Source organism: Stegastes partitus, unplaced genomic scaffold (assembly GCF_000690725.1).
Source record: "Stegastes partitus isolate 25-593 unplaced genomic scaffold, Stegastes_partitus-1.0.2 Scaffold2207, whole genome shotgun sequence".
Taxonomy (NCBI): Eukaryota; Metazoa; Chordata; class Actinopteri; family Pomacentridae; genus Stegastes; species Stegastes partitus.
The window spans coordinates 25,005-50,792 of record NW_007579938.1 but is presented as its reverse complement, the minus strand read 5'-3'; the positions used below and the strand labels follow the sequence as shown (position 1 = coordinate 50,792).

Genomic DNA, 25,788 nt, shown 5'->3' with positions numbered 1-25,788 from the left:
AGTTGTTGTAATCTTAAATAACGTTATATTTACTGCACTGGTCTCTTCCTTTGCTCTGCTCCACTTGCTCCAGTCTGTGGGTGGCTGTTTCACCGTGAGTCTTAGTTTGCTCTTTGTTTTTGTAGGAATGTACAAAGGACTACTTGTTTCAGTGGGTGGGACTCACATGCACTAACATGTATGCACAGCTTCCAAAACATAGAAAAGAGAAGCTCAGATTACAACAAACTCAAAGGGATTGGAGAGTCTCTGCTAATTAAACCACCACTTTTTACTCAGCAAGTTTGCTGCTATATTAATGCCACATATACCACATGTTCAAAATCTACTAGAAACAAGCTTTAATAAATAACATCTGTGAATGTTTCTGTCAAACACTTGTTGCTTATTTAGTCATAAATATTGGCTGTGATTAGGTCAAACTGATGAAACCAAGTTTTCAGGCACTTCCATTTCTACATCACATTTAAAATATTAATTATCTATCCAATTGGCATTAAATCAATTTATCTGCTCACAGTAGGTTTCCAATAAACATCTACAAGTGCAAAATATTAACAGAGAGCTTCCCATTTACTCCGTGACATGCTGCATTTCTGAATATTTCAAGCACATTTTTGCTGTGTGCACAGCTGAATGCAAACCTGATTAATTCGGTAAAAAAAAAACACCCTTTTTTACATTTTTTTCTTCTTCTTCATCTGTGTTTATCAACAGTTTGCTTGCGTCTACTTTACCTCCGATGCATGCCTTCACCATATTTTCCTCCCAGCCAAAACAATGTCTAGAATTTTTTTTTCCCCTCCATTGGTGGCAGCTATTCAGTCAACACAAACACTGGCAAGGAGACAGTCATCTGCTGGTTGGTGGCTTCGTTCTATTCAGTTTGCTTGCCAGACTAATCTCGCCGGGGTTCCATCACAGGGCCAGTGCTGAGAGCGCATCAAAACTGTGAAAATGGCTACCGTGACAGGCTCCTGGCATTCTCTCCATTTGGGGATGATGAGTACATTTGATATAGTGTGGCCCTGTCCAAAAATCATCATTCCACAGCTCAACTCCACAGCTAGCTGTTGCCGCCGCTGGTTATGAATATCCTGCACCACCCACCTTCTTTCCAATCTACACCGCACTTTCATCTCTGTTTCTCCTCCTCTCGCTCCATACTCAAGTTTCTTTCTATTCGGTCTCTCTTTAGCCCGCCGTCCGTCCAGCGGTATTCTGCTACTTCATCTGCAGCTCTGCCAGTCTTTCTCTATGTCTCGGCAATCAGCTCTCTTTTGCTCTTCTTGCCTGAATCAGGCCTCTTCAGCTGCAGCCTCATTTCTGCTATCATTTATCTGCTTTTCACTCACTCTCCGCTCCCCTTTCCCCTTCATCATCCATCCATTCCTCCACCATCTATCTGCCTACACGTCAGCTGTTTCTCTCCTTTGTCAACTTATTGCGGTTTCTACTCCATTAAATGCTTCTGTGTTCCTTCGGCGGCGGCATTTCTTCCCTATTCACCCATGTCCCTCTGTTTCTGCCGCTTGCTTTCCCTCGATCCTCCTTTCCATTCTCTCTCCGACGTCAGACAAAGCCAGGCAGTAAATTCATCATTTATCAGGTCGCTCTGAAATTTATGGTGTTGAAAGGATGAATTAGACTGGCGGCTTGTACACTCAGCTTAGTCTGAGTTCTGAGAGCGACAAAGATTGTGTCGCAGATAGGGCTAATCATGTTTGGCCCCGGGGACGCGAAGGGATTTATCTCGCTCCTGAGGAATTGTTTTGTCTGTATTTCAAGACAAAGATTGGCAGATATTTCGAAGCGGTGCTACTCGCCGTGTCTGTTTCAGGTTGTGGGAGTCGTAACACTGTGTGCATCGGCGCATGGATGAAAGCCCTCGACTATTTGAGTGCATGTGCAGTCTGAAAATGAACACAAGGCCATTCTCACTATGACCAACCCTCTTGTACCCACCACAAATGATGGAGAGCGCGCACACACACAGAGACAGACTCTCCCCGAGGCAACGGCAGAGTAGTTAGGCCAATGGTCATTCATCTGAGACAACGCCTGAACCTCGGCCAGCTCAAGGCAAAGTGTGATGCACAATTTCCGCCTGGCTCGGTCTGGCAATTCTTTGATTCAAAGATTCAAACTCACGCAAAAAGATCATGTAATCCAAAATCAAAGGGAGCGAAGGGATTCGGGAGTGTTATATAAGGAAATTGGAACCCTCTCGCTAAACAAAGACAAGCCCCTGCAGTAATGTGGGTTGTCACACAAGTACACGGGACTGTGGGAAGAAGATGCGCAGCCGCGATGATGAGCGCCGACTGGCAAAAAAAAAAAAAGGAGGAGAAACACGGATAAGGAGGAATTTGAGGACAAAAAAAGAACAGGGATCTGAGAGGGCACCGTTAGAGGGGGAGAATAATTAGAGAAAGGAAGAGACAAAGCAGTCAACACACACAAATTCAACACCCACATGGGAACAAAAACACGCATGTAAAGCCTGATGGAAACGCTCCTGTATGGGATCAACGTGGGGATATTGTTGAGCAGAAGAACGGAAGTCCTTTTCTGTCTTATTTCTTTTTCATCGCGTAAGCCTGTTTTGCGAAAATCACTCGGGGTACTAATACTAATAAAGTCTTAATGTCTACTGAGCTCACTGGGCTTGACATTAAGGTCCCGGATCTTCATCACTTGTCATCCTCTCGCTCCCTTTATACTGAGGCCGCCTCCCGCACTTGAACTGTCAATAAAAGCAAAGCGGGCGCCGAACTCAAAGTAATTGCCGAGATAAGACGGAAACACGGAAACATTGCCGCAATGAAGTCAGACAGTGCAACAAAACAAGCAGTTAGACAATCAGACAGGGTGTAAACAAGCCAACACGGAGCAGTTTGCATAATTCATGCAATTATTTAATAAAAGTGATCTTTTCCCATCCTTCAGCAGCTATTGTCAGAATTAGCTTCACTGCTCTTATTTCTTCTGACTAAGGAAACACCTGGACCAGAATGCTGATGTACAAATCCAGACGTGTTTTATTCTTTCTGTCCACTTTATTGGGTGCTAATGCAATCCAGTGCTGCTCTGCCGTATATTCTCCCTTTACAAAGCTTATCACGGCTTCAGTTTTAATAAAAAATGTAAGAGAAGTTGTTATATCGGCTGCATTCTTATCAATTATAGTATTTAGTGGTGGTTTTGCACTAAAAAAAACAAACATTAAAATCATTCCTCACAATGCAATCCAGATAAACGTGACTGCAAACTGCAACCTCGATGATAAACATATGGTTTTTTAAATAACTCTCTGGCAGTGACAGTCAAAACTGATTAGTGTCTTCGGAAAGGTTAAATTTATATCCGAGCCGTTGTATTGAATTGCACGAGCAGGTGTATTTAGTAAAGTGGCAACCGAGCACTACAAGGTTTAAAATGATTCACACAGTCATTTATTTAAAAACTGAATGCAGTAGCTCCCGTGTCCTCAATACTTTAGTAAGTGCCTCTTTACTGAAGGGCCACAGGTGTATTTCTTTGGTTTTGCCACACATTATATAATAAAGTGCAATTTTTTTTGAAGTTTTCCAAAGCCTCCTTCAGAGACATTCTGCCCAATTACGACCTGGAACAGCATTTTAATACGATGTGCACATTACTCCGCATCCAGAATTTGGCTGCCGCTAAGAAACTGACCTTAAGTCTCCCGCTCTGCGCTTTGCACAGCAACTAATTAGTCCTTGTCACTTGCCCTTGCCCCTGAGATATTTAATAAAGCATTGTGGTAGCATCTGAAGTGTTGATTTAATTATGTTATCTTTTCAACTGTCTGGCAGCATTTTTTCGTACATTGATTTTGTCTCTAGCTTCATTTTTCTTCTTTTGTATGCTTTTTTCAATATGATTGGAAACTAATTTACTGAAATGAAAGCTGTAAGACCAAAAATTGGCACGTCTAAAATGCTAGTAACAATATCCTATCACGCAGCCAAACTGTGAGCGTGCTCAATTGTTTAAAGAGCCCGTATTATTCTTTTAGGGTTTTTCCTTAGTGTATTATAGCTTTTTTGTGTGCGGATAAAGGTTTGCAAACTTACAAAGACCAAAGTCCACACCAAAGGGAGTTCTAAACGCTGTTCCTTACCTGCCTGAAACACCTCGTTTGACATTCAGGCTTTTCATCTGTTACTTATCTATGTCACTGTGTCACACATTTGCATAATACCTGCATTGTGTCTACTTTGGCACAAACTGAAACTAAGTCAGCTACATTTAGTCGTAGATCTGGTGCATAACTAACATTGACTTGCTTTCATCAGTCCAGCTAACCACTTGGTGCAGACTGGGCTTTTTGTGTTAAAGAGACAGGAGCTAAAATAAGGCATTTCTGATCATAGACTGTATAAAAGATGGACATAGTTACGTGACGTCACCCGTTGGTTTCTGCACTGAGAAAATGAAGCCAGGGTTTTGCTACTTCCTGGTCGACATCTTGGATTTTTGGAGCCATAGGAGCAGCGATTGGTCAGACGGATTGAGAGGCGGGCCCTCTCTGCCCGCCCACATTTACCGCCTTCTGCTCGCTTCGTCTGAATCGTCGCTGCCGACTGTCAATCAGTCTATGTTTCTGACAGAAGGTCAGAAGAAGCGCTGCAGCACTGCATAGTCAAGATAAGAAGGAAATAAAATGTGTTTTTTTTTTAACATTAAAGCATGAAAACATATCCTCGCAGACTCTCGACATAAAATTAGAAACCTAAAATGTGTATAATATGGGCTCTTTAACATTAAACTAGACATCGTAAATCGTTGGCCTTACACCAAATTACTTAAACAAATCTAGAGAGTTGTTTAAAACCTATATTACTGTTAGATTGCGACTCTTACACATCACGCCCAATCTCCCCGTGTTTGTTTTATTTCTCTTTTAGCAATACTGCAACTGCAAACTTCCATTTGACGCTATTAACAGAGTGAGCACAATGTTGTTATAACTGTTAAAAACGACGGCCAACCACGAATAAGAAAGCTGTTAATAAACTGAAAACTATTAAAACAACAAAGAAGGAAAATTCTTGTCAAAAACTGCTCAATATTCAAGAGCACATCATGGTGTAAAAAACCTCCCGCTGCTATTTAAAGCCAATCCTAATGTCTTCATACTTCGGTGGGGAAACTTAGTAAACACCACAGCCGAGCTCTCCAATTTACACACCCCAGGCTACTTTGCAAGCAGCTTTGAGTGATAAGCAAACAACTGACACCTTTGTCCTCACCTATTCCCTACCAGGGAGAGAGGGCATGCCCAGATCCGGTAACTGTTTATTGAGCGGCCTGAGAGCCTCGTGGCAGCTGCTGCCTTCAAGTTAAGCATTAGGGGTGTGAGAAAGCAGTCGATGAGTCTGCACCCTAACATGTAATTACTCAAGAGATGACAACGCCTTTACAAGGGAGGGAAGGCAACAAAAAAAAAAAAAGAAAAAGAAAATCAATCATCGCTGAATTACTATCGCTGAATGTCCTGCAAATTACCTGCGCAGAAGAGAAAAAGAAATTACCACGTATTCGATCCCCCTCCGACCTCAACTCCATTTCAAGACAATGGCAGGTGGACAGAAAAGGGAACAAACCTCAGTGGGATCACTTGAGAGGAATCCAGAGCTAAAAAGTGAAAAGAGCTCTTTCTGTTGTGCATTTCTGAAGCCGAGATGCAAACCTATCGGCCCATCTGGCAGGGATTTCTGAGGGGATGCTGACTTCTGAACTGAGGTATTGATGGATGCATCGATGGAAGTTGAGAACTAAATGCTCATGCACCGGGCCACTTTGAGATAATTATGACGGTGGTTCAATTCCTGTCCCAAAATTACAAGCTGTTATTTTGTGTTACAGGGATAAAAGGAACAAGACAAAAAACTACCTCCGCGCAACAATGCGGCCGCGTTCGTCTGATTAATTCAATTCCTTCATTGAGCGGCGAGCACGTGTGAGTGTGAACGCGTACGTGACGGAGATGTCACTCGCGTGCATGTTCTGGAGTTTCTCAGTATTTTGCAGCAGCTGTGGCTGAGACGCAGTTATGAAACCCGTCTAACTTTATCTGGTCAAAGAAAAGCGAAAGACAGCCAACGGCAAAAGAAAGCCAGAGACAGAAGAGATTAACGTCACCTGCGCTGGCATTGAACCAAACCAAAACAGCGTGCCAGGTCACGCCAGGAGAGGATGCTGCCCTGTCCTCGGCGGAGGCATGCAACTAGGAGCATGCTGTAGGGCTGCTGAGACATCGGGCTGAGAAGTGAAAGGGATCAACTCATATTTGTTTGCTCCTCACCATTAAGTAGCATCAGCATTTCTGTATTATTTCTGTTTTTGTCAGTGTTTGGAGGAAAACACTGTCGCTAGTTGCATTCTTGGACACATTTCATGTTAGCGCCACATTTTCTAATGGAACAATGTTTAACCCTCTGAGCCCAAGGCTGTTTTCAGGCTTGTTTTGCTACCTTTACTTTTAAGCCTTTATCTGGGTTGTTATAAGCGCTAGCCATACATGCTGTACTTTGTTTTCTTCAGAATAACCTCTGCTATCCAAATGTTCCATCAAATAACATGATAATACTTGCAGATTTTTTATACTAGCCTTTACATTGAGGAAAAAAGATTTCCTATGATGAAATGATAACGTTTTTCATGCATCTCGCCATAAAATGCTGGCAGTAGAAACATCTTGTCTGGATCTGCCAATATCAGAACCATGATGGGAAAAGTGGAAAAATATGTGCTTAATGTATGTGCCTGCCTGCTTAATTTGATTAAATTGGATGGAATTTCAAAATAGTTTATCGCATGGACACTTTATAACACGAACTAGCATCATTTGAAAGGCCAAGTCAGGCAGTTTCATATGCACTATACCTTGCTGCAATTAATACTTGAAGAGCAATGCAGCTGAGAAAACGGGGTGCAAATTTGGATGTAAAGGGCATTTGTGGGGCTCTAAGGGTTCATCTTTGAACCTGCCTGTCTAATTACTCAACATCTCTTTCTGTCCAAATTATGACTCAATGCTTCGACGCAACTCTACCATCAGTGAAGCTTCGTATTATCTTTTGTCCCAGCTACTCGGCTCAACTGCCACTTTGTGCCCGTGTTGTTCCACTGCTCCGTTTCACTGAAGTGAAATTGAAGTGAGGGTAATAGGAAGCGAGGAAACAAAGGTGGCTTCTCCTAAGCTGGTTGACATGGAGACACAGATATCAAAGTTGAGGAGAGCCAACTCAATTTAATGGACTGTTAAGTAGAAGCGGGAGAGGATTTTTTTTTTTTCCTCTGTCCCTCCTTCACTCTCTCACCCCTTTCTCTCACTCTCTCACCCAGCTAGCTGAGCAGCACATATCTGTTCCCAATGAAGGGAGCGCCTGAGTCTCCAAATGGAGCGGGCTCCGTTTGATGACCCTATTTGTATTCTGCTGCTGTGCTGCTTCTGCTGACCTGGGAATGAGAGATACAGGCAGGCAGCAGCTTTATCTGGCCAACAGGCCACCCTTGGTTTTTGCCTCTATCCTCTCCCTGCTTGCCCACCGACCAAATGCCTCTCGGTGCCTTTCAATCCCTTCCCTGAAATGAACCGGCCAGATGTTGCACAGTTAATGCCTCTTGCAAGACAAAAGATTCGAGCTTGGTGCGCTCCTCTCCTGTGGCGTCAGGTGTGACGGTGTGAATGGACATAAGTTTTTTGAGGCATGGATGGCCACATGAGCATAGTGTGGGGCGGCTAATGCGAATGCATGCCTTTTAGTCATTTAAGATATTTCACTCTGGAGAACTGGAGACTGCGAATCTTTTTGGATATTTCTCCTCTGTGGTGCCTTTTGCATAAACAGATGGTGTCCAGTGGTTTTAAAACTATAATTTTCCACTAAGAATGCATCAGATAAAGGATTAATAACAGGAACAGTACCTGTGGGAAAGTGCTCATTGACTGGCCAGTTGTCCACCTGCAGGGTCGCGTTGCCCCCGTTCCTGGTGAATCGGACCAAATGGTATTTGCCATCATTTACCGCCGTGGTTGTCTCCTTGACACTGATGTCCACCGTCCCAATGTTGAATGTCACACCTACTTTGCCTTGTTCCTGGAAAATACACAAAGAGAGAAAAAAAGAGCAGAATGAGTTGGTGGTCTTTGAAAACAGTGCTTTACTGAACTGGTAAATGCCAATCAATCAAACACAATGGGTCCTACTTCTCAATAAGTGCCACAGCTGTCAAAGCGAGATGAATTTGAAATTTTTGAACTCCTACTGCACCAAGCTTCCACCTACATGTATTGTTGTGCAGTAATGAATTAATTATACGATAAACTAACTGTAAAAAGTTCAATAAAGCTACTTGGATGAATGCCCTCGGCTGGTGCTAATGGTGAACTACTCAGAGAACCTGAGGACGCTTGCGCGCCACGCTTCATTATACCACTGTAATGTGGTGAAAATAGGCTGCCAGCAGAGATTGTAATGATGAGTAATGCTCCCTGCAGCCTGTCACTACAAAACTGGCAGGACAGATGCTTTTTCTGCCGCGGTCCTTACAAACTGTATGAATACCATATGCTTTGTTTAAGCTCCTAATGCTAAACCAGTTATACCATGTCCATAAATCGTGACGCCTCCCCATCATTTTCTGACTCCTCTCCCCCTCGACCCCACTAATTTTCACGAGCTGCCAGCGTGTTTTATTGTGACTGCTTGTGTATTCATGGGCATGTAGGCGTTACAAGCAAAAGGTTTTCGAGCGGAGGCAGGGCTTGAGTGAGTGGCGATGGGGAAGGGCTGTGTTTTCTGTGTCATTTGTTTTAATCCCCCACCGGGAATCTCTCAGTGTAATTACCTTCTTTAGAAGCCCAGAGCAGTGGGACCGTTTCTCATAACAAAGCCAAAATTAGGAGAGGCTTGCACAAGGGGGGCAGCCACATATTGTTAAATGATCAGCTGAGACACTCGTCCTGCATGGCTGACTGTTACAACACGGACCCTGATAATGTCAAGTCGAATTTAACAGCGCTAGTCAGCATAAATGCACGGCAAATTGCCACAACTTAAATGACACAACACTTAAACCTGCTGACCTCTATTTAATGTCACAGGCTCCAAATACCTTAAGAGAACACTTTATAAGGCCAGACTTCACTTAACACAGTCAAAAAAAAAAACTCCAAGTCAGACTTTAATATCAGAACACTGTACCACCAGATTATTGTAGCAAGTGCAGTAAAAAGTTCCAAATCAATTGTGTCATTTATTTCCTGGCATCGCCTTTGACTTTGACTCTCCATCAATGCATTTTGCTGAGTTAGTTTGCTCTATATTGTTGCTGTATTCATAAAAAAACAAAAAAGAAATACATATGAGATCAAAAAGGGACAAATATTAAATCAAGTTTGCTCCTTCCTTTCTGCTTCTTAAGTAGAGCACCCAGAAAACCTTGCAAGAAAGCAGACAACTTTCTTTTCATTTCTCTAAATTTGGATCCCACTTTTGTTTCGTAGCATTTTTTTAAGTGCAACGGGGCGTATAGGAGCATGTTCTTGTCCCGATTCAAGGCGCCGTGTGTCCTCCAGAGGTATTCTTTCCCTCCAAGTTTTTAGGAAGGTAGAAAGTTCAGAAACTAGGCAATAAAACTGCAACCTTGCAGTGACTGTGCATACTGTAGTGTCTTCCGCAAGTCCTTTTAACTGCCGAGGCGGTCTAAAGACCTGCACCGTGCTCAATGCCTCGCTCGTACTCACAGTTAAAACATCCTTTGTCTATTCATAAAAAGAGATACGGAATAGCATTACAGTATGCTCGGGACTATATTGCAAGGAACGACGGCGCAGCTTCCCTCTGTAACAATCTCCAGCTCGGCTAATAATGGAAAAAGAATGTCACCAAAGACATGAGAAAGCCATCTCCTAAAAGCCGAGGTAGGGCTCAGAGACGGAGCCAAGAATATTTGAGCATCTCCGTGAGACAGGCGGTAAATGGGCTCTTAATTTAAGTAGTCGTCATTAAAACTTAGAGCGGCGGACAAATGCGTGCGATGAAAACGTGCGGACATACGCGCTGCTCATCTGCCGGCGAACGCGCACACGATCCACGCACCTAGACTAGGCTAGGATAAGCACATACACAAATATGCTGATTTAATGTGACAGGGTGATGCTCAGTGTGTGTGTTGTACCGTGAAAAATACTACTAAAGCATCCTGGCCTTCCTGACTAATGACAGGACCTTTCCCTGGTACGAAAAAACAACATGTCTGACGGCTCGGGCGCATACAAAGCACAGACAGACACATCAGCACTCGTACATCCACTGTGACCTTCAGAGGCTCTGGCAGCCCCGGCTCTCCTGTGTAGTTGCATCAAAGTCACATCACCGACCCACTAATACCTACAAACAAAGACAGATCGTCACCCCCCTGGCCCTGGTACAGACAAACAACAAAACACAACAATTGTACACCTTTGTAACTGTTGCTGAGCGCCTGCAGGCAAAGAAGGAAGCTGTGTGTGTGTGCGAGTTGCCGCCTTTTGCAACGACACACCTCCTCCTCCACCTCCTCCTCGTCTCTCCCTCTTCTTTATCCCCTTCTTCCTCTACTCCCGTTGTCCGGCTACCCTCCCGCCTCTGCCACCGCCGCCCACCCACCTGCCTGCCCACCCCCGCGCTGCAGCAGGGTTTGATTGACAGATCCAATTACGTTTTTTATTGGCCTGTCGCTCGCGAGGCGGGAAGGCACTTCATTGTCTCCTGAGCAAAGGAGGGGAAAAATGGCTATTGTTCTCTTAGTGGAAAAGATGATGGCCACTACTCCAGGTGTAAACAAATGATGCGCGGAGAATCGCTTCCAAGCACACACACACACACACACTCGAATGCAAACGCACACAAAGTCCTAACCTTGCACTGAAGAATCTCTCTCGTTTTTTTTTTTTTTTCATTCTTTCAAAGAAGTAACTCTAAAAAGCAGAAAATGAAGTTACAGTAGGGAAATTTCCTGGCGTGATGTAGTCTAACGTGCCCCCGCAGTGCCTATTTAATGCCAATCACGAACACTTTCGCCGCTATAGGAATAGAACAAGATAATGTTGGCAGGTTGTTTATGTGTCATTTCAGTGTACAGTATGTGTGGGCATGTTGTGTTCACACTCTGACTGATAAATGTAATTCCAGCGAGCGATACACCCCTCCATCCATCCATCCATCCATCCATCCCCTCTGCTTGTGAGCTAGCCCCGGCTTGGCATGGAGGAGCTCCAGTGTTCCCACGTGTCCCGGCACACACTGACATCAGTAATCAGGCCCGCCGCGATCCAATTCAGTGCCGATCAATGCCTCCAACACACGGAGCGCCCCGGGCAGAGTGAAAGAGAGAAAATCACTCAAAGCAGTGGTGGGCGATCCTGCAGACAGCCATCGCGGCCCTCAGCAGACAGCTGCGGTACAGAGGACGAGCCGCTCACAATAGACCCCCATCCCCGGCTCGCTGAATGGTCATTCTGTTAAGCCACAGGCCCTAGACAGATAAATACATCTGACAGCCATTTTATGGAGGTGAGATGGGTAGAATAAGCACATTTAGCTCTGCTGGGGAGGGAAAAAAAAAAAAGCTGACAAAAGAGATAGGGGGGAGACAGAGAAAGGAATGAATAAATATACGTAGTCGTGTGCCGCCAGATATCCTCTATAAGAAGATGTGCATTCAAAGCGCCTTTGAGGTCAGAAAATATTACGAAAGTGGGAGTTTTTCCTCCCCGCAAAAAAGGTATAGCGTTGCAATCAGACCTTGATTGAAATCTGGTACGGGCAGAGTGTAAGTTGTAGTGGGTTGACTCCACTGGATCTATATTAAGGCTCAGTTGGGAGGGAAGGAAGATCTGATATCAAGAATGTGAACATGTCCCCGGGTGGGAGTTTGTGTTACATATCCCCCCCTTTCATCTGACATCAGCGCTCAAGTTAGCTTTTGCGGTCAGGGGCCATCAAAACTGGATCATGGAAGCGGTGGAAGGAGAATCAATAGAGTGGAGAAGCTAGGACAACGTGAGGCGCGTTGGATTGATGCACCTGGCCTTCGCAGTGCCAAAGCCATTTATCGTCAGTAATTGACAGAGATAACTCATAGACGGCGCAGTGATTTGTAGCTGTCTGTTCTTGTGCGCATCAAGCTCCGGGAGTCAGAAATTTGCTAAAGGGTAGGATGTTAGAGGCTGTTAAGGAGAGCTTTGTGTGTGTGTGTGTGTGTGTGTGTGTGTGTGTGTGGGTGCTTGGCCTTTACTGCTAGTCATTTCTTCATGTACAGAATATACTGACAACTCGACAGGCCTTGGGCTCGGCATGTTGGTTGTGCTCTTGATAACACCGCTGGTGAAACTGAAACCCCTAATTACGGAAAGATTGTCTCCCATTTCCACAATGGATTAAGTGGATCAGGAGCAAATACGACAGATGTGCGGCCAAACGAGTGTGAAAAATCATCCAGAGACTCTGCTTTAATCACACCTTTGGAAATTCATGAGTGTAAAATGGCTGGTTCAACCAAATTACAAGACAAACAAACTGATTATTTTGATTTTAATTGCGCGCCTTTAGGAGAGCATATCTTTTTCTCACAGTTATGAACCAAATTATTTACGGCCACGTTTCTTTCTATAGCTTTCTTTTGGCTAGCAGGAAGATTAAAAAGTGGCAAAAGGCAAGAAGACATTGCGTTAGATGTTAATTATAAGTTTTAACTATTTCAGTTTTTGTGTTTTTTGTTTTAAAATGATTCTTATTCCTGGAAATTGCCCAATTTTTACAAATATACAACTTCTATACCATTCTAATGGTCCTTTCCACCATGTTTGAGAGCTTTTGAATATACTATAAATGCAGAACAGTTGATGCACTAGTACCCAAGTCAGTTTCTAGTCAAGTGCAAGTTAAGGCTAAAAACAAAGATTTCCTGAGCTCAAAGTCACAGCCTCTCACTGAGACAGAATTGTGCATTTTGGCTGCTCATGTTGGCACAAGCATGAATAACTTTGAGCTTAACTATACTGTATGTGCCATAGAAGCTCTACTGTTATCCAACAAACTATAAAAATAAAAACATCAGTAAGACAAATACAGGCTCCGTAGTTAATTTTGAGTTAATCCCATACACTCACTCGAGCAACAAATGTGGATTAATCCGGCACCGAAAATAGCCCCAAACATATGCACTATTAATCCCCCGTTTGAGTAACGTTCGTCAAAAACTGCTGCGCTCATCTGTTGCCGAAAATCACTTAACCTTTTTAAATATGAAATTGCTATTTTGTGTCCCATGTTTTGCTCGAGGCTGACTGCCACAGGCGGGATACAGAATTCAAAACGTTTGATAGTGAGCCGATTTGGGTTTCTTTATGGAATTTTCTGAACATTTCAAACGTATATAAAGACAGATGGAGAAATTGTTCCTTCACATTCTGTCTTCATTCCTCATATGAGCTGTTCTTGCTGTTTTCCCACGCTGTCAAAATCGCTTCATTCTCAACCTCCAAGTGTCGTCCAATGTTCCACCTGCCTCTTGTCCTCTGGGCCAATCAGCCTCTAAACCTCTGTCTTTAGATTTCACTTCTTCCACTTTTCAAATGTCCGAACTCTTCTCCACCACCACCAGGTATCCTGTCCTTATCTCCCATCTTCATCTCTGCTCTATGATGTTGCTTCTTATTGGAGCCTGACCACCAAAAACACTTTAACTTAGCATGTTTCTGCAAAACAAAATGACTCTTTACGTCCAAATCATCTCGCCTTATTGAATTTGTGGTGTTCACAGCACTGATTAAATGCATTTAAAGACTTAAAAACTGCAATATGTCTCACTAAAAACATGCCTCCTGTCCCTGTTAGCCTGGATAATCAACAGGATACACCATGAGAAACTTTCATCGAGGCTTTATTCTTTTTTTTTATATAGAAAATTCTTTTAAAACTGGATGAAAGCATTCTGTAGATTACACACAATAACAAGCCTAATGATGCTGTGACTTTCAGAGATGAATATATCTCAAAACCATGGCAAACAAGCCAAAACAGACAGATTTCCTGTGTCTGTTAGAATTTTAATTGGTCTAATAAAGCAGGTATACAGCATAAATCTGAGCTTTGATGAAGACAGAAAGGGAAGAAATGCATATTTTAACGCCACGTGTTTTCATATATAGAAGATGGACTTGGTCGCAGCAGTGATGCATACGTAGCGCCGCTAACAGACGAGGCTCTCGTTTTGGAAAGATCTCTTCTTGCTGTGGGACTGAATAAAACACTGCAGACACGGTTTTACTTTCTCATATTAAAAGCGAGAGTCGGCAGCGTTCCGGGTTCTCTCGTTTTACACGGTGACAGTCTTAATGCACTATTCAAATAAACATTCCCCTGAAAACTGTGAAATCTCATAAATCATTAAGTGGCTCAAATGTTCATTCAGATGTTCATAATCAGCTGCAGAGCTGCTGCTGCCAGGGCCCATGTGGTGGGATACAAGGCACCGAGGCCTGGGTGCCTCTGAAATATTGATCACACCTAAAAGAACCCAGAGGTCTAACACAGGCTGTATTTCACACCTGAGAGCGCCAGGAACAGCTTCATCAAATGGACATGAACAAAATGGCTTCCACCTCACTTTACTTAGCGCTACTGTAATTGCGGGGGTAATACCAGTGAGTCCATTAGCCAGTTGGTTAATGCCCAGGAGTGCCAGCTAGCGTTAGTCCAGACTGAAGAGGAAGAGTCATTGCATTTTTAATACAAACACAAGCAGCGGCGGCAGCGTTGCCGGGGAAGGTAATGGCTTTGACTCCTGCGCTCGGGCTCAATGTCAAACTCTGAGCCTTACTCTTTGATCCTCTGCTGCAGAATATGAATTGCGCAGGGTCAGCCTTATCAATTATTTACACCCACTCTTTCTCTATTTCCTGTTTGTCCGCTCTTGTGGCTGTAACTTGCCCTGACACTAATGGCGGACGGCCTGGTGAAAACATTTATCAATGTTACCGCAGAGTCCTCTCCAGCTCTATACTATCACTTTCAGCCTTTTGGAACTTAGAGTACTGACAGTGCACTGATCCTAATCATCACTACCATACTTTACTGCATGTGTCTGGGGCTGCATTGTCTCAGGAAAGCAAGCGTCCCTGAAAGAACCTCTGGATGCTGCATCTTGTATGACCAATGAATCTGTAGCTTACAGACCAATCTTTATATATTTATTTTTTTAGCGATTTGTCTTTTAGCTTTTATTTTGATGCATTTTTACTCAGAAAAAGCTTTTTTTTTTTCCCACCCGGCCATCAGGACAGTGGATTCTGCTCTCGGGGCTTTGTATATCCTTGGCCCCGTCTCTCCCCTGTGAATCCTTTGCATTGCATCGCTAAACAACATTTCATACAGTGTCTATTTTTTGACGCTTATTTTTAGTTGAATTCTCATTGGTCTTATTTAAACTCTCTGAACCCCCCAAAAACCTGCAGGCTTGTTTGAAAGGCAAAATGACACCATTTGTCACGGCCTGGAACTGTAACAACAGAAAGAACCATTGAATTTACTTTTTAACAACTCATCTGTGACGTGCGGTCTGGTTGGGAAACTTGACCATATCTAAGCTTTAAATGGAGATATTTCATCCAAAATCACTTTATTGTAGATGTCTCATTTAAAAATTAAATAATTGGATGAACTGCAGGAAGTGTTTACGCAGAGAAGATCAGAGAAAAGCAAAGAAACAAGTAAAGAATATAAGTAGTGGTTCACCTAAAGCCATCATTTGATTTCAACACCTGTGGGCACTTAAAAAAAATACTTTCACCTTTTTTTCCCTGATTTGTGGCAAGTGCATCATGCTGCACAAGAGATCATTTTGAGTTTTCTCTGCGTCTAGCCATGCTGGTCCCATAGATGCGCTGTACTTCATATTGCAATAAAAAAACAGTGAATAAAAATGATAGGGCTGTAAGGTGGCGCAGTTGGTTAGCCTCACAGCAAGAAGGTTGCTGGTTCACATCCCGGTGGTGGCACCGGAATCTTTTTGCGTGGAGTTTGCATGTTCTCCCCGTGCAGCGTGGGTTCTCTCCAGGTTCTCCAGCTTCCTCCCACAAGGTCCAAAAACATGTTGAGGTTAATTGGTGATTCTAAATTGTCCGTAGGTGTGAATGTGAGTGTGCTTGGTTGTCTGTCTCTAAGTGTAGCCCTGTGATAGACTGGTGACCTGTCCAGGGTGTCCTCTGCCGTCACCATAAGTCAGCTGGGATAGACTCCAGCCCCCCATGACCCTAGTGAGGATTAAGCGGTGTATAGATAATGGATGGACGGATGAATAAAAATGTAACTGGAGCAAAAAACACCCAGAAACAGCTTGTGGTTCAAATGATGAACAAATAACTCTGTAGGGTTTATAATTTAAATACGAGCATGTTCGAGAAATTTGGGTGTTTAAAACTGAATTAGTAAATTAAATTTAAGTGTCGCTAAAATGAAAGAACCGTGCATCTGACTGGTCTGTGCATTAAGCCGTTAATTTACATAACGATATTCTTCTTGTAAAACAGTTGAAATATACTACAAGCAATGCCTGCTGTTTCTCTCTTTTCCTTTAATTACTGACCTTTCCAGATATAGACCCATAGATTCCTTTTTTCTTCTCTAAAATGTCATTATAAATAATGCTAACAAAGGAAACTCCCCGTATAAGACGCAGATCCACTCAAAGGTGCTGAGCGTTGCTCCGTCTCTGTTTGTGGTCAGACTACGACACAGCTGAAGTAATTATAATGCATACTGCATAATTACAAGCTTGCTAAATCACAGAAGCGTGGCAAAACTTCAGCCACGGATTTTCGTCTGCCTGTCCTGCTGCTGCACTACTTCATTTGCACCAACACAATGCGGCGTGCGGTAAAAACAACATACAATCAGGCCGTATGCAAAAGCAACGAGTCTCAGTCTCCTGCAAACACACACAGTCTCAAATTGCCATCAAATGCTGTGCTTGGACTGATGTTTTGCAGCAGCTGTTAATAAGGCGTCTGGCATAAATCTAAAGTTTGATTACATTTACTCAGTGTCGATTCAGATTCGATTTCATTGTATCTCTGCATCCATTAAAGAAAAAGCAGGTTTTGTGTGACCCCACACTGTGAAGTGTTGAGCCACATGGTCCCCGCACACCAGGGGGCTTATTTAGAAAAAATAAATAAATAAATAAAAAAGAGCCAATGAATAGGATTTGTGCTAGATGGAATAATATGCTGTGAAAGTCCATTAGGGACTAGGCTAATGAAATTGAAACAGCTTGGTGATCAAATTAGAATCTGTTCGGCACATATTTAATTTAATGTGCTGCTGAATTTGAGCACTTTCTATTTGGTAGCCTCAGAATGAAAGCAGCGCACAATAAATCAAGCGGTCACACAATTTATCCTACATTCTTTCCTCCCCTCATTTTTCTGAAATGAACAACTTTGCATTGAGGTGGCAAGGTGCCCACCTGCTGCACATTGTGCAACAAAGCAGTCAGCGTTTTAAAGGAGAAGTCTGTTTTCATTAGTGCATAATCACTACAAATCCTTGACTTTCTTCTTAGCTTAGACTGGTTGACTGTGTATAAAGATAAACAAACCCTCAGTGTCATCATCTATAGGTTTTCTAAAGAGCGATTTAAAGCTCATTGTGCTCAAGTGCTTGCCATCTTTTTGGAGTGTGATGCTACCTGACTCCGTAAATGAGCAAAAATCACGATATTTCATGGAAATGTGTGCCACAAATGTATGGTTTGCACTAGATTCTGTAAGAAACCAAACATTTTGTGATCCTCTGCAGCTGTGAGAGAGAGACAAAAATGTGGGATGTTTTTTTAGCTGCTTACACCAAGTAGATATGAGAAAAGCATGTAAACAAATTAAAAATGCAAGTAGTAAAATACCTTGTACAGAATGTTTCCAGTACTGCAAACACCTGTGGGCACTTGGAAAAATGTTATACATGTTGACTACTGTTTGCTCATTATGAAATTTTATTTTATTTTTTTTCCAGTTTTATGATTTATGGCATCATTACTCTGTTGCACTGCACAAAAACTAGAATTTATTTGCTCCTAGCCAAGTTTGTGCTGTTTTCATAGAGGTGCATTATATTTCAGTAACAATGGCGAGTGAAAATGTGACAGGAACAAAAAAACAAAAAAAACTACTTAGGGTTCAGATGGATAGACTTTAGTACAGTTTAATGTAATAGAAAATAATCACCCACTGTACAGATTTCATAAAAGGAGAATTTAGCTAAAGAGATTAAAACTTTTTGTCCTAGCAGGTTGTAAGCATGTTTATTTTTGCTGTAAAGTTGGACATTTTAACATGGGGGTCAATGGGGATTGACTTGCTTTTGGAGGCAGCCTCAAGTGGTGAGTTGAGGAACTGCAACTTTGGCGTCAGATATTTCAGCTCTGGAGATTGCAGCTTGTCATGTTGCATCACAATGCTTTTACAGGTTCTTCTACAAACTTAGAAAAGGAGGTTTGCAACTTCCAACCTCACCTCTAGATGCCACTAAATCCTACACACTAATCCTTTGGGTGCAGACAAATGGAAATAAGTACAGACATACCAGACTGCCAAAAAAAAAAAAAAACACTCACAAAAAAGACTTTATCTTTGACCTTTGGATGTGTTTTCCCATAGAGAATACCTTGAGTCACAATCACATGCATCGCTGCAGCTGCTTGGTAAAGAGTCACGGGGTGAAATTATTTGAATAGACACACAAAAGATTTCAGCTTGTTTGAAGAGCCGCTCTCTGTATTTTGCACGCTCTCCTCACCATGTCTGGGGTAATATGCAAAACAAAAAACCACACTGTGAGGAAGGGAAAGAAAGGGAGGAACGAGTACAGCGAGAAAAAAAAAAAAACTTCAGATAGCTGCACATCATTCCAAAAAAAACCAAAAACGGTAATTAATGCAGCAAGAGATACAGATTTTAAATTGGTGGGGGAAGCCTCACTACACAGACTCTCTGTAATAACATGAGATGGACATAGTCGCTCTCTTGTCTTGTGCCTTGCTGCCATAGATGCGTCTTTGAGTTTGGACCACAGTTCATTGAGTGCGAAAAAAAAAAAAAATCCCCAAAAACAAAACAGACAAAGAGACGAGGAAAGAGAGAGACGCAGCTTCTCATCCATCTGTTTATATAAACTTACTATTCTGGGCACGCACTTCCAGGCACAAACAGACAGACTGATGAATGTAAACACAAATGTGCACGTGAACACACACATACTGTTTTTTTTTTGGGTTTATTTTTTACATTTTTGTCACACTTCTTGTTTGTCCAATGTTGTCTCTGCGAGCTGCATTAAAATTAGAAGCGCTAACACCCCCCCCACGTGTGCGGGAACAGGTGTTAAAATGCTCATGCTAATGGCTGGCGTCTACAGTAGACGGCGTTCTGATCCCTCGCAGGTTGAGACGGTGGAGGGTGAAGTGAGGGGAAAACAAAGGCGGGGTGCTTGTTCCTTGAATCACAGGAGATGATGAGGCAGGAAAATAAAAAAAAATAGGGGGGGGGGTCTGTTCTGTTCTAAGCCAGGTGGGGTCGAGGTTCGGTTGCCAACGTTGGCGTCGAAGCCTTTTGGATGGACCCCGAACATGCGAGCGGCGGAGGGAGGGATGGGGTGGGTGGTCTGTTGCCAAGGGTAACCTGCCTGGGATCAAGACTCTACCTTCCACCTTTCCCGCTGAGGTGTCAGGGATAAAGGCGGTGGGAGAGAAACGAAAAGACACCCAGCATGAAAGTGGACCTCTCCGAGAAAAAAAAAAAAAAAGAGAGAAAGGCTGTGAGCTGAGGTGAAGAAAGAGCCGCATTAACCGAGTGCATTAGGCCTCCCGGTGCACATCAAACTCTTCTTTTTTTTTTTCTTCCTCCGACTTCTTTCCATTTCTCTTTGATAGTCTACCAAAGAGGAGATTCATTTTTATTTTTGATTTGAGATTCATTTACTTTCAAATCCACCAAGTCTCCGCGAGATAATATCAATTCGTGGGTCGCTCCCTCCCACTAAGCAGCGAAGACGCCGATCGCTGCTGTTTAAATTCACGCCATTTGCGCTGTAATTGCTTCAACTTGGAGAGATTATGATTTAGCAAGAAGATAGAGTGCATCTCCAGTTGCTATAAACACTGTTATAATGGAGATAAATTAGTGGAGCTGGTGAAATTGGTACAAAACAATACCTGTGCGACCGACATGAACCGAGCATCATCGCGTTTTACGGCATCTGTTTGTCATCTATCAATGACAAACAGGGCTTCAGTGCTAAATGCTTGCCTTGCCTAAGTTACTCTGCTGCAGGTCACGGGGGCCATAATTGGACGGATGAATGGATCTATTCATTTCTGTCTCCGAACCCAATCTGAAATGCAATCCCACTGTATGTAGTCTTTATGCTGAGTCGATATTAAGAATGACAAAAGACTCATATCGCTGAAATGAATCCGTTTAAAGTTAAAGCTTCGTTCAAAAAAAAAACTGAATTATCCTACTTGCAATTGAAAGCCAACATTTTGTGTTCATAACTGAAAGTAGCTGATGTTTTTTCCTGCTGTATTTACACACAAATACAAAAGCTTCTGACAGGAGAAGACCTTTAATATTATAGGAAAACAGTAATAGAAAAGTAAGTGTTTTAAAGAGCCCATATAAAGCACATTCACAGATTTTATTTTTTATTTATGGGGTTGACTAGAGCATGCTTTAATGCTCAAAAAACACTTTTCTGTTACATCTTCTCTTAACCTCTGTCATAAAACTCTTAATTTTAGCTTCCGTCTCTTTAAAGCCCCCATTCTTCTGCTTTAATTGGTTAGCTAGTCTGACTAAAGCGAGGTAATGTCGGCTACATACTACAACCTATTAGGAGCAGTAACCTAAATATGCAAAGAGACGTAGCTCTGGCAGAAGTGGCAGTGGCAAGCAACTATGCAAATATGTTGCATGGTGATGTAAATAAGTAACGGACGAAATTGCTGGATGTCAAATGAGGCGTTTCAGGGCCGAGGACAACTCTCTTGGACTTTGGGGTTTTGTGACTTTGCAGACTTCTTACATGCACTCAAAAACTCCATAACACAGAAAGAAACCCCCTAAAAGCATAATATGGGCTCTTTAAACCGGGATGCTGAGGCTGTCCTTTTTTATTTCCATTTGGATTAAAGATTCTGTCTTTAAAAACCTTTTCCAGGATGGTAACTCATCGAGATACAGCCATAAGTTTTTATCTTAAGAGCTTTGCCAGAATTCGTTAATGTCTGTCCATCACCTGAATACAGAACGACTTCTAAATCAATTTCTTTCTTTTCCTTTCTTCTTCATCTCCATCTTTCCCATTAATCTCTCCTCATCTCCACATTCATTTTCTGGACGTGTAATAACCTGGGTCAGTGCATGAAGCATTACCTTAACTTGCTTAACAGAGATCTTGGACCAACAATATAACACAGATACATATAATTTGTATAATGCACAAGCAAAGGAGTGTTCAGTTAAAACACTACAACAAGCCATCATCCTTCACTTGACATCAGTATTATTATTTGACGGAGCACATTTCAGACGTCACATGACTCATCCTCTGAACTCCTCTGATTTATTCCTGTGACCCATGAAAGCAGCTCCAGGTAGGAAATACACCTCATGGCACATGTGGGTTAAAAGATTGACCGGATATGATGCTCCAGTCAAGCATGAAACAGGAAAAAAAAAAAAGAAAATGGAATTCATCAACAAAATTCTAAACTAAGAACAGAACTTTTAATACAGAAAATAAGACGGGTTGGCCAAGAGGCATCTTAACCTCGAGGCCGACCTCTTGCTGCTCTAATCTAATGTATGGCTGAATACATGAATGGGCAGAATGCGGCAGCAGAGTCGAAACTCTCCTGCGGTGACGGTTCAGAAGCCACACTGGGCAGCATATGCCATCTCTGTGTGTGTGGCTGTCATATCAGCTTGCTGCTGGTCCGCAGTCCAAGTTTCACTTAGCATTTATCCATTTCTAATTCACGACCACATCCGGTGCATTAGAGCTGTGTTAAATCAAGCGGAGCCCCACTAAAACTCCCTGGAATGCATAAAAAGATGATGATGATGATGCCGATGATTGATTAAAGATGTTTGTTTGAGCCATTGTTTGGCTTTATCCTACACTGGCGGAGAGATACTGTACTAATGCTATCGGCAGAGGCGGAACACAGGACTGTACGAAGGAGATAAGATGATCGTCTTTTAGCGAAAAAGTCAAAACTTAGGGGTGGGTTACAACAGGGTTTTTTGAGATAAGTCGAGCTATCGGACCCCCTGCGGCTAAACAGCGTGGGGCATCTCAGCGGCTGTCTAAATGTGTCACCGCCATTTAGAATGACTTTCATGTATGTTTTCAGACTGAGAGGTGGTGGTGGTGTGGACAGAGGACACTGGGGGGAGAAACAAAGACCGCAACAAACAAAAAGTATGCTAAAGAGCAGGAAACGTGGAGACGGATAAAAAAAAAAAAAGGGGGAGCACTGAAATGGAGACATGAATAGCCAGCACCTAAAATGGCTGAATAAACAGGAGGAAATCTAGGTCGGACTGTCTCCACCACTTCAAGGAACGTTGAGGCAAGTGCCCTACTTCTTGAATGCTTTGGACACTTTCAGGCCAAGCTGTCGTCAAACCTCTCTCGCCTCTACCGCAAAAAAAAAGGAGTATTATTTATGAACTACAAAATAATAGTAAATTTGCATTCATGTCTTCTTACATCCTCCCTGCATGCTTGTCCTTCCTTGTCAATTATTCCCCATAATTATTTTTTTCCCCGCCATTTCAAAAAGGCATTATTTTTCATGAAATTAATTGGCCCAAAAGTAATAAGGCACCAGTCATTTTTTAAAGGCAATTTTCTTTTCCATAATATGAAACTGCTAAAAGATAAGTGCATATCAAAGGCTCAGCAGATAGCGCTCATTGCGGCTCTCCTCTCTCACAATTAACAGGGGCTGCCTGCAGAGAGGAGGCATGAAATCTAGGTGATTGGAATGCAAGGAGATGCCAATGTAATTCTGAGAAATGCCATTAACATTAATCAGGGCCTCCAAATGATTGATTATGCCCCCGTGCTTTCTTGCATGTTGGGAGCTTAGCACGCATGCTGATGCACGCTGTAAGCATGTCAAAGTGCACAATCAAAGAAGCTGATGCTTTTATCATCGCGCTTTTATCTGGCTTTTCGGGATTCTCATTTCAAGGGTGACAAGTTTGAGATGGCTGCAACAGTTTGCTCACGCAGCAGCAGCAGCATGGATGGGTCAGGGAGAGACATATAGACTGCATGTTGGCACATATATATGTTGATGTTTTTTCTATTCAGAGATAACTACATAGAGGTTCACAGAGGGCAGGGAATAGTGAGCCAGAGAAAGTGACAAATATATTGTCTATCTTGCAAGACAGTGGGAGGTTGTTTTAAAATGTCACAGTGATTCTGAAGGTCTGTCCCAGGTCGGCCCGAGCTCCCGAACAAGACTGCAGGGGACTCATTGCTGTGTCACACACAAGCTCACATAATGAGCATCTGCCACCTTCAACTGCTCCAAAGTCTGCAGAAGCACCGACTTCATGCTCTCCGCGAGAGGTGGAGACGAGCACTTTTACATGTGAAACTCCAGGGATGGGGTTGCCCCGATTCGAAATAGGTTTCATTTTAAATACAGAATCTAATTTTCTCCAGGCCTTCCTTCAGGTGTGCCTTCACGATTTGACAAATGTTTGCTTCTTCTTCTCCTTTTTCTTTTTTTTTTATTTCAAGCTTCAGACAGAGACTGAGAACGGCGCAGTCTGACAAAAACACATAATCGCAGACACAATTTCTCCTCCGCTAATGTGGAGCGAGCAGGCTGTTCCTCGGAAAGAATGAAGAGTCTCAATCTCCATCAAAAAAAAAAAGAAAAATAGTAACAGGTGACAAATAGCTCAGGTGTTCTGTTCCAGCCATACCTTCGGATCTAAACAATCTTCGGCAGAGTGAAGGAAGACGATTGAGGAAAAAAAAAAGAAAGAACGAAAACAACACCTCCTGCTGCTTCCTTCCCCATCTGTGTTTGCCACAGTAAAGCAAACATTACTCCACTCACTCCTTTTCCTTTTCACCTCCCAGCTCTGGCGCTGCCCCGCTAACAAAACCGCCCACCGCCTTTCTCCTGCCTGCTCCGCACAAAGCTGGGTGGAAACGAGGTGCTGCCTCCTTCCTTCCTTCCCGCCAGATGCTGAGGGGATTCTCGGCCAAGTCGGGGCGCAGTGGGTGTCTGTCATTTTTGGGCTCGCTGTCGGGTGAGTTTATCTGTCATAGAAGGCGTCCTTACACCGCCGCCCCTGAAGGGAGATTAGACACACTGCACTGACTCTCTCCACCTCCATCTATCTGTGTTTTCACTCTCTCTCCATATCTTCAGCCCCTTGTCTGCTGCTCCCTCTCCCTCACCATCAACGTTTCCTCTCTCTCGCCTCCACTGTCTCCGTCCTCTATCTCGTTCTCACTACCCTTCTCTTCCGCTATTTGTCAGGGTGTGCTCCACTGAGCCAGGACTGTGAACAGGTTACAGTAGTCGAGAGGGGAGGTCCACTAGAGTCAGCCATGCGAGGCACAGATGGGCCTCCTTGTCCATTCAGAAAGACTGTTGACACAGGTTATAGCACAGAAACGCACATGATTTAAACCGATCCTTCCTTTCCGCTACACTCGACAGCTAAACTCGTGAAATAATGTCAGGTAATGCTTCGCATAACGCCAAAAATACACGGCTGTCAATGTCACCGTCACCTGTTTCTTCCGCTGCAGTTGCCGGTGCATCGCAGGGCACGATTCTGCAAACTATTTTTAAAATTTAACCAGACTTTCTTGAGCTAACTGCCAATAACATTCCTCTTTCTTCAATAAGCAGCCATTCTCAAAACTTAACCCCACGCAAAAAAAAAATGTCAAAAACCTCAAACTGAAGGAAGTTTTAGACAATAATTGCACAAATTGCAGAACCCTGCAACATCCATATAGAAGCTATGGAGTCTGTAGGCACAAGAAGTGAAGTGTAAGGCGTTCTTTTGATTCTTTTGCAAACTAATTTTTGAAATTTAACCAGACTTTCTTGGCTAACTGCCAATAGCATTCCTCTCTGTGCAATAAACAGCCATTCTGAAAACTTAGCCCAGAACAAACCATCCAAAAGCTTTAACTGAAGGCAGTTAGACAATAATTGCACAAATGGAGAAAATATAAATATAGAAGCTATGGAGTCTGTAGGCACAAGGCATGCTTCTGCAAACCATTTTTGAATTTTAACCGGACTTTCATGGCTAACTGATAGCATTATTTTTTGCAATAGCTCGTTGAATAAACAGCCATTCTAGAAATATAAAACCTCCCAAAAAGTGTCCAAAAATGTAAACTGGAGGCAGCAAGACAATAAATAGCAAAACCCCACAGTTTCCATGTAGAAGTTATAGAGTCTGTAGGCACTAGAAATAAACTGTAAGGCGTGCTTTTGCAAACTAATCCTAAAATTTAACCAGACTTTCATGGATAACTGCCAATAGCATTCATCTCTCTCCAAAAAAACAGCCATTCTGAAAGCTTAACCACCCAGAACAAAACATCCAAAAACTTTAACTGAAGGCAGTTTAGAAAACAACTGCACAAATGG

At 42.8% G+C, this 25,788-nt stretch overlaps 1 protein-coding gene across 1 annotated transcript in view; it reads right to left on the bottom strand.

The window, feature by feature from the left end:
- The window catches only part of LOC103374314 (neurexin-3b-beta), a gene marked incomplete at its 5' end in the record, with an annotated part of 86,353 nt that overhangs the window by 40,386 nt on the left and 20,179 nt on the right, over window positions 1–25,788 (bottom strand). The window contains one exon of the mRNA XM_008304386.1: window positions 7,961–8,132. Coding sequence (XP_008302608.1) covers window positions 7,961–8,132 — 172 coding nt within the window. The remainder of the gene's footprint in view (window positions 1–7,960; window positions 8,133–25,788) is intronic.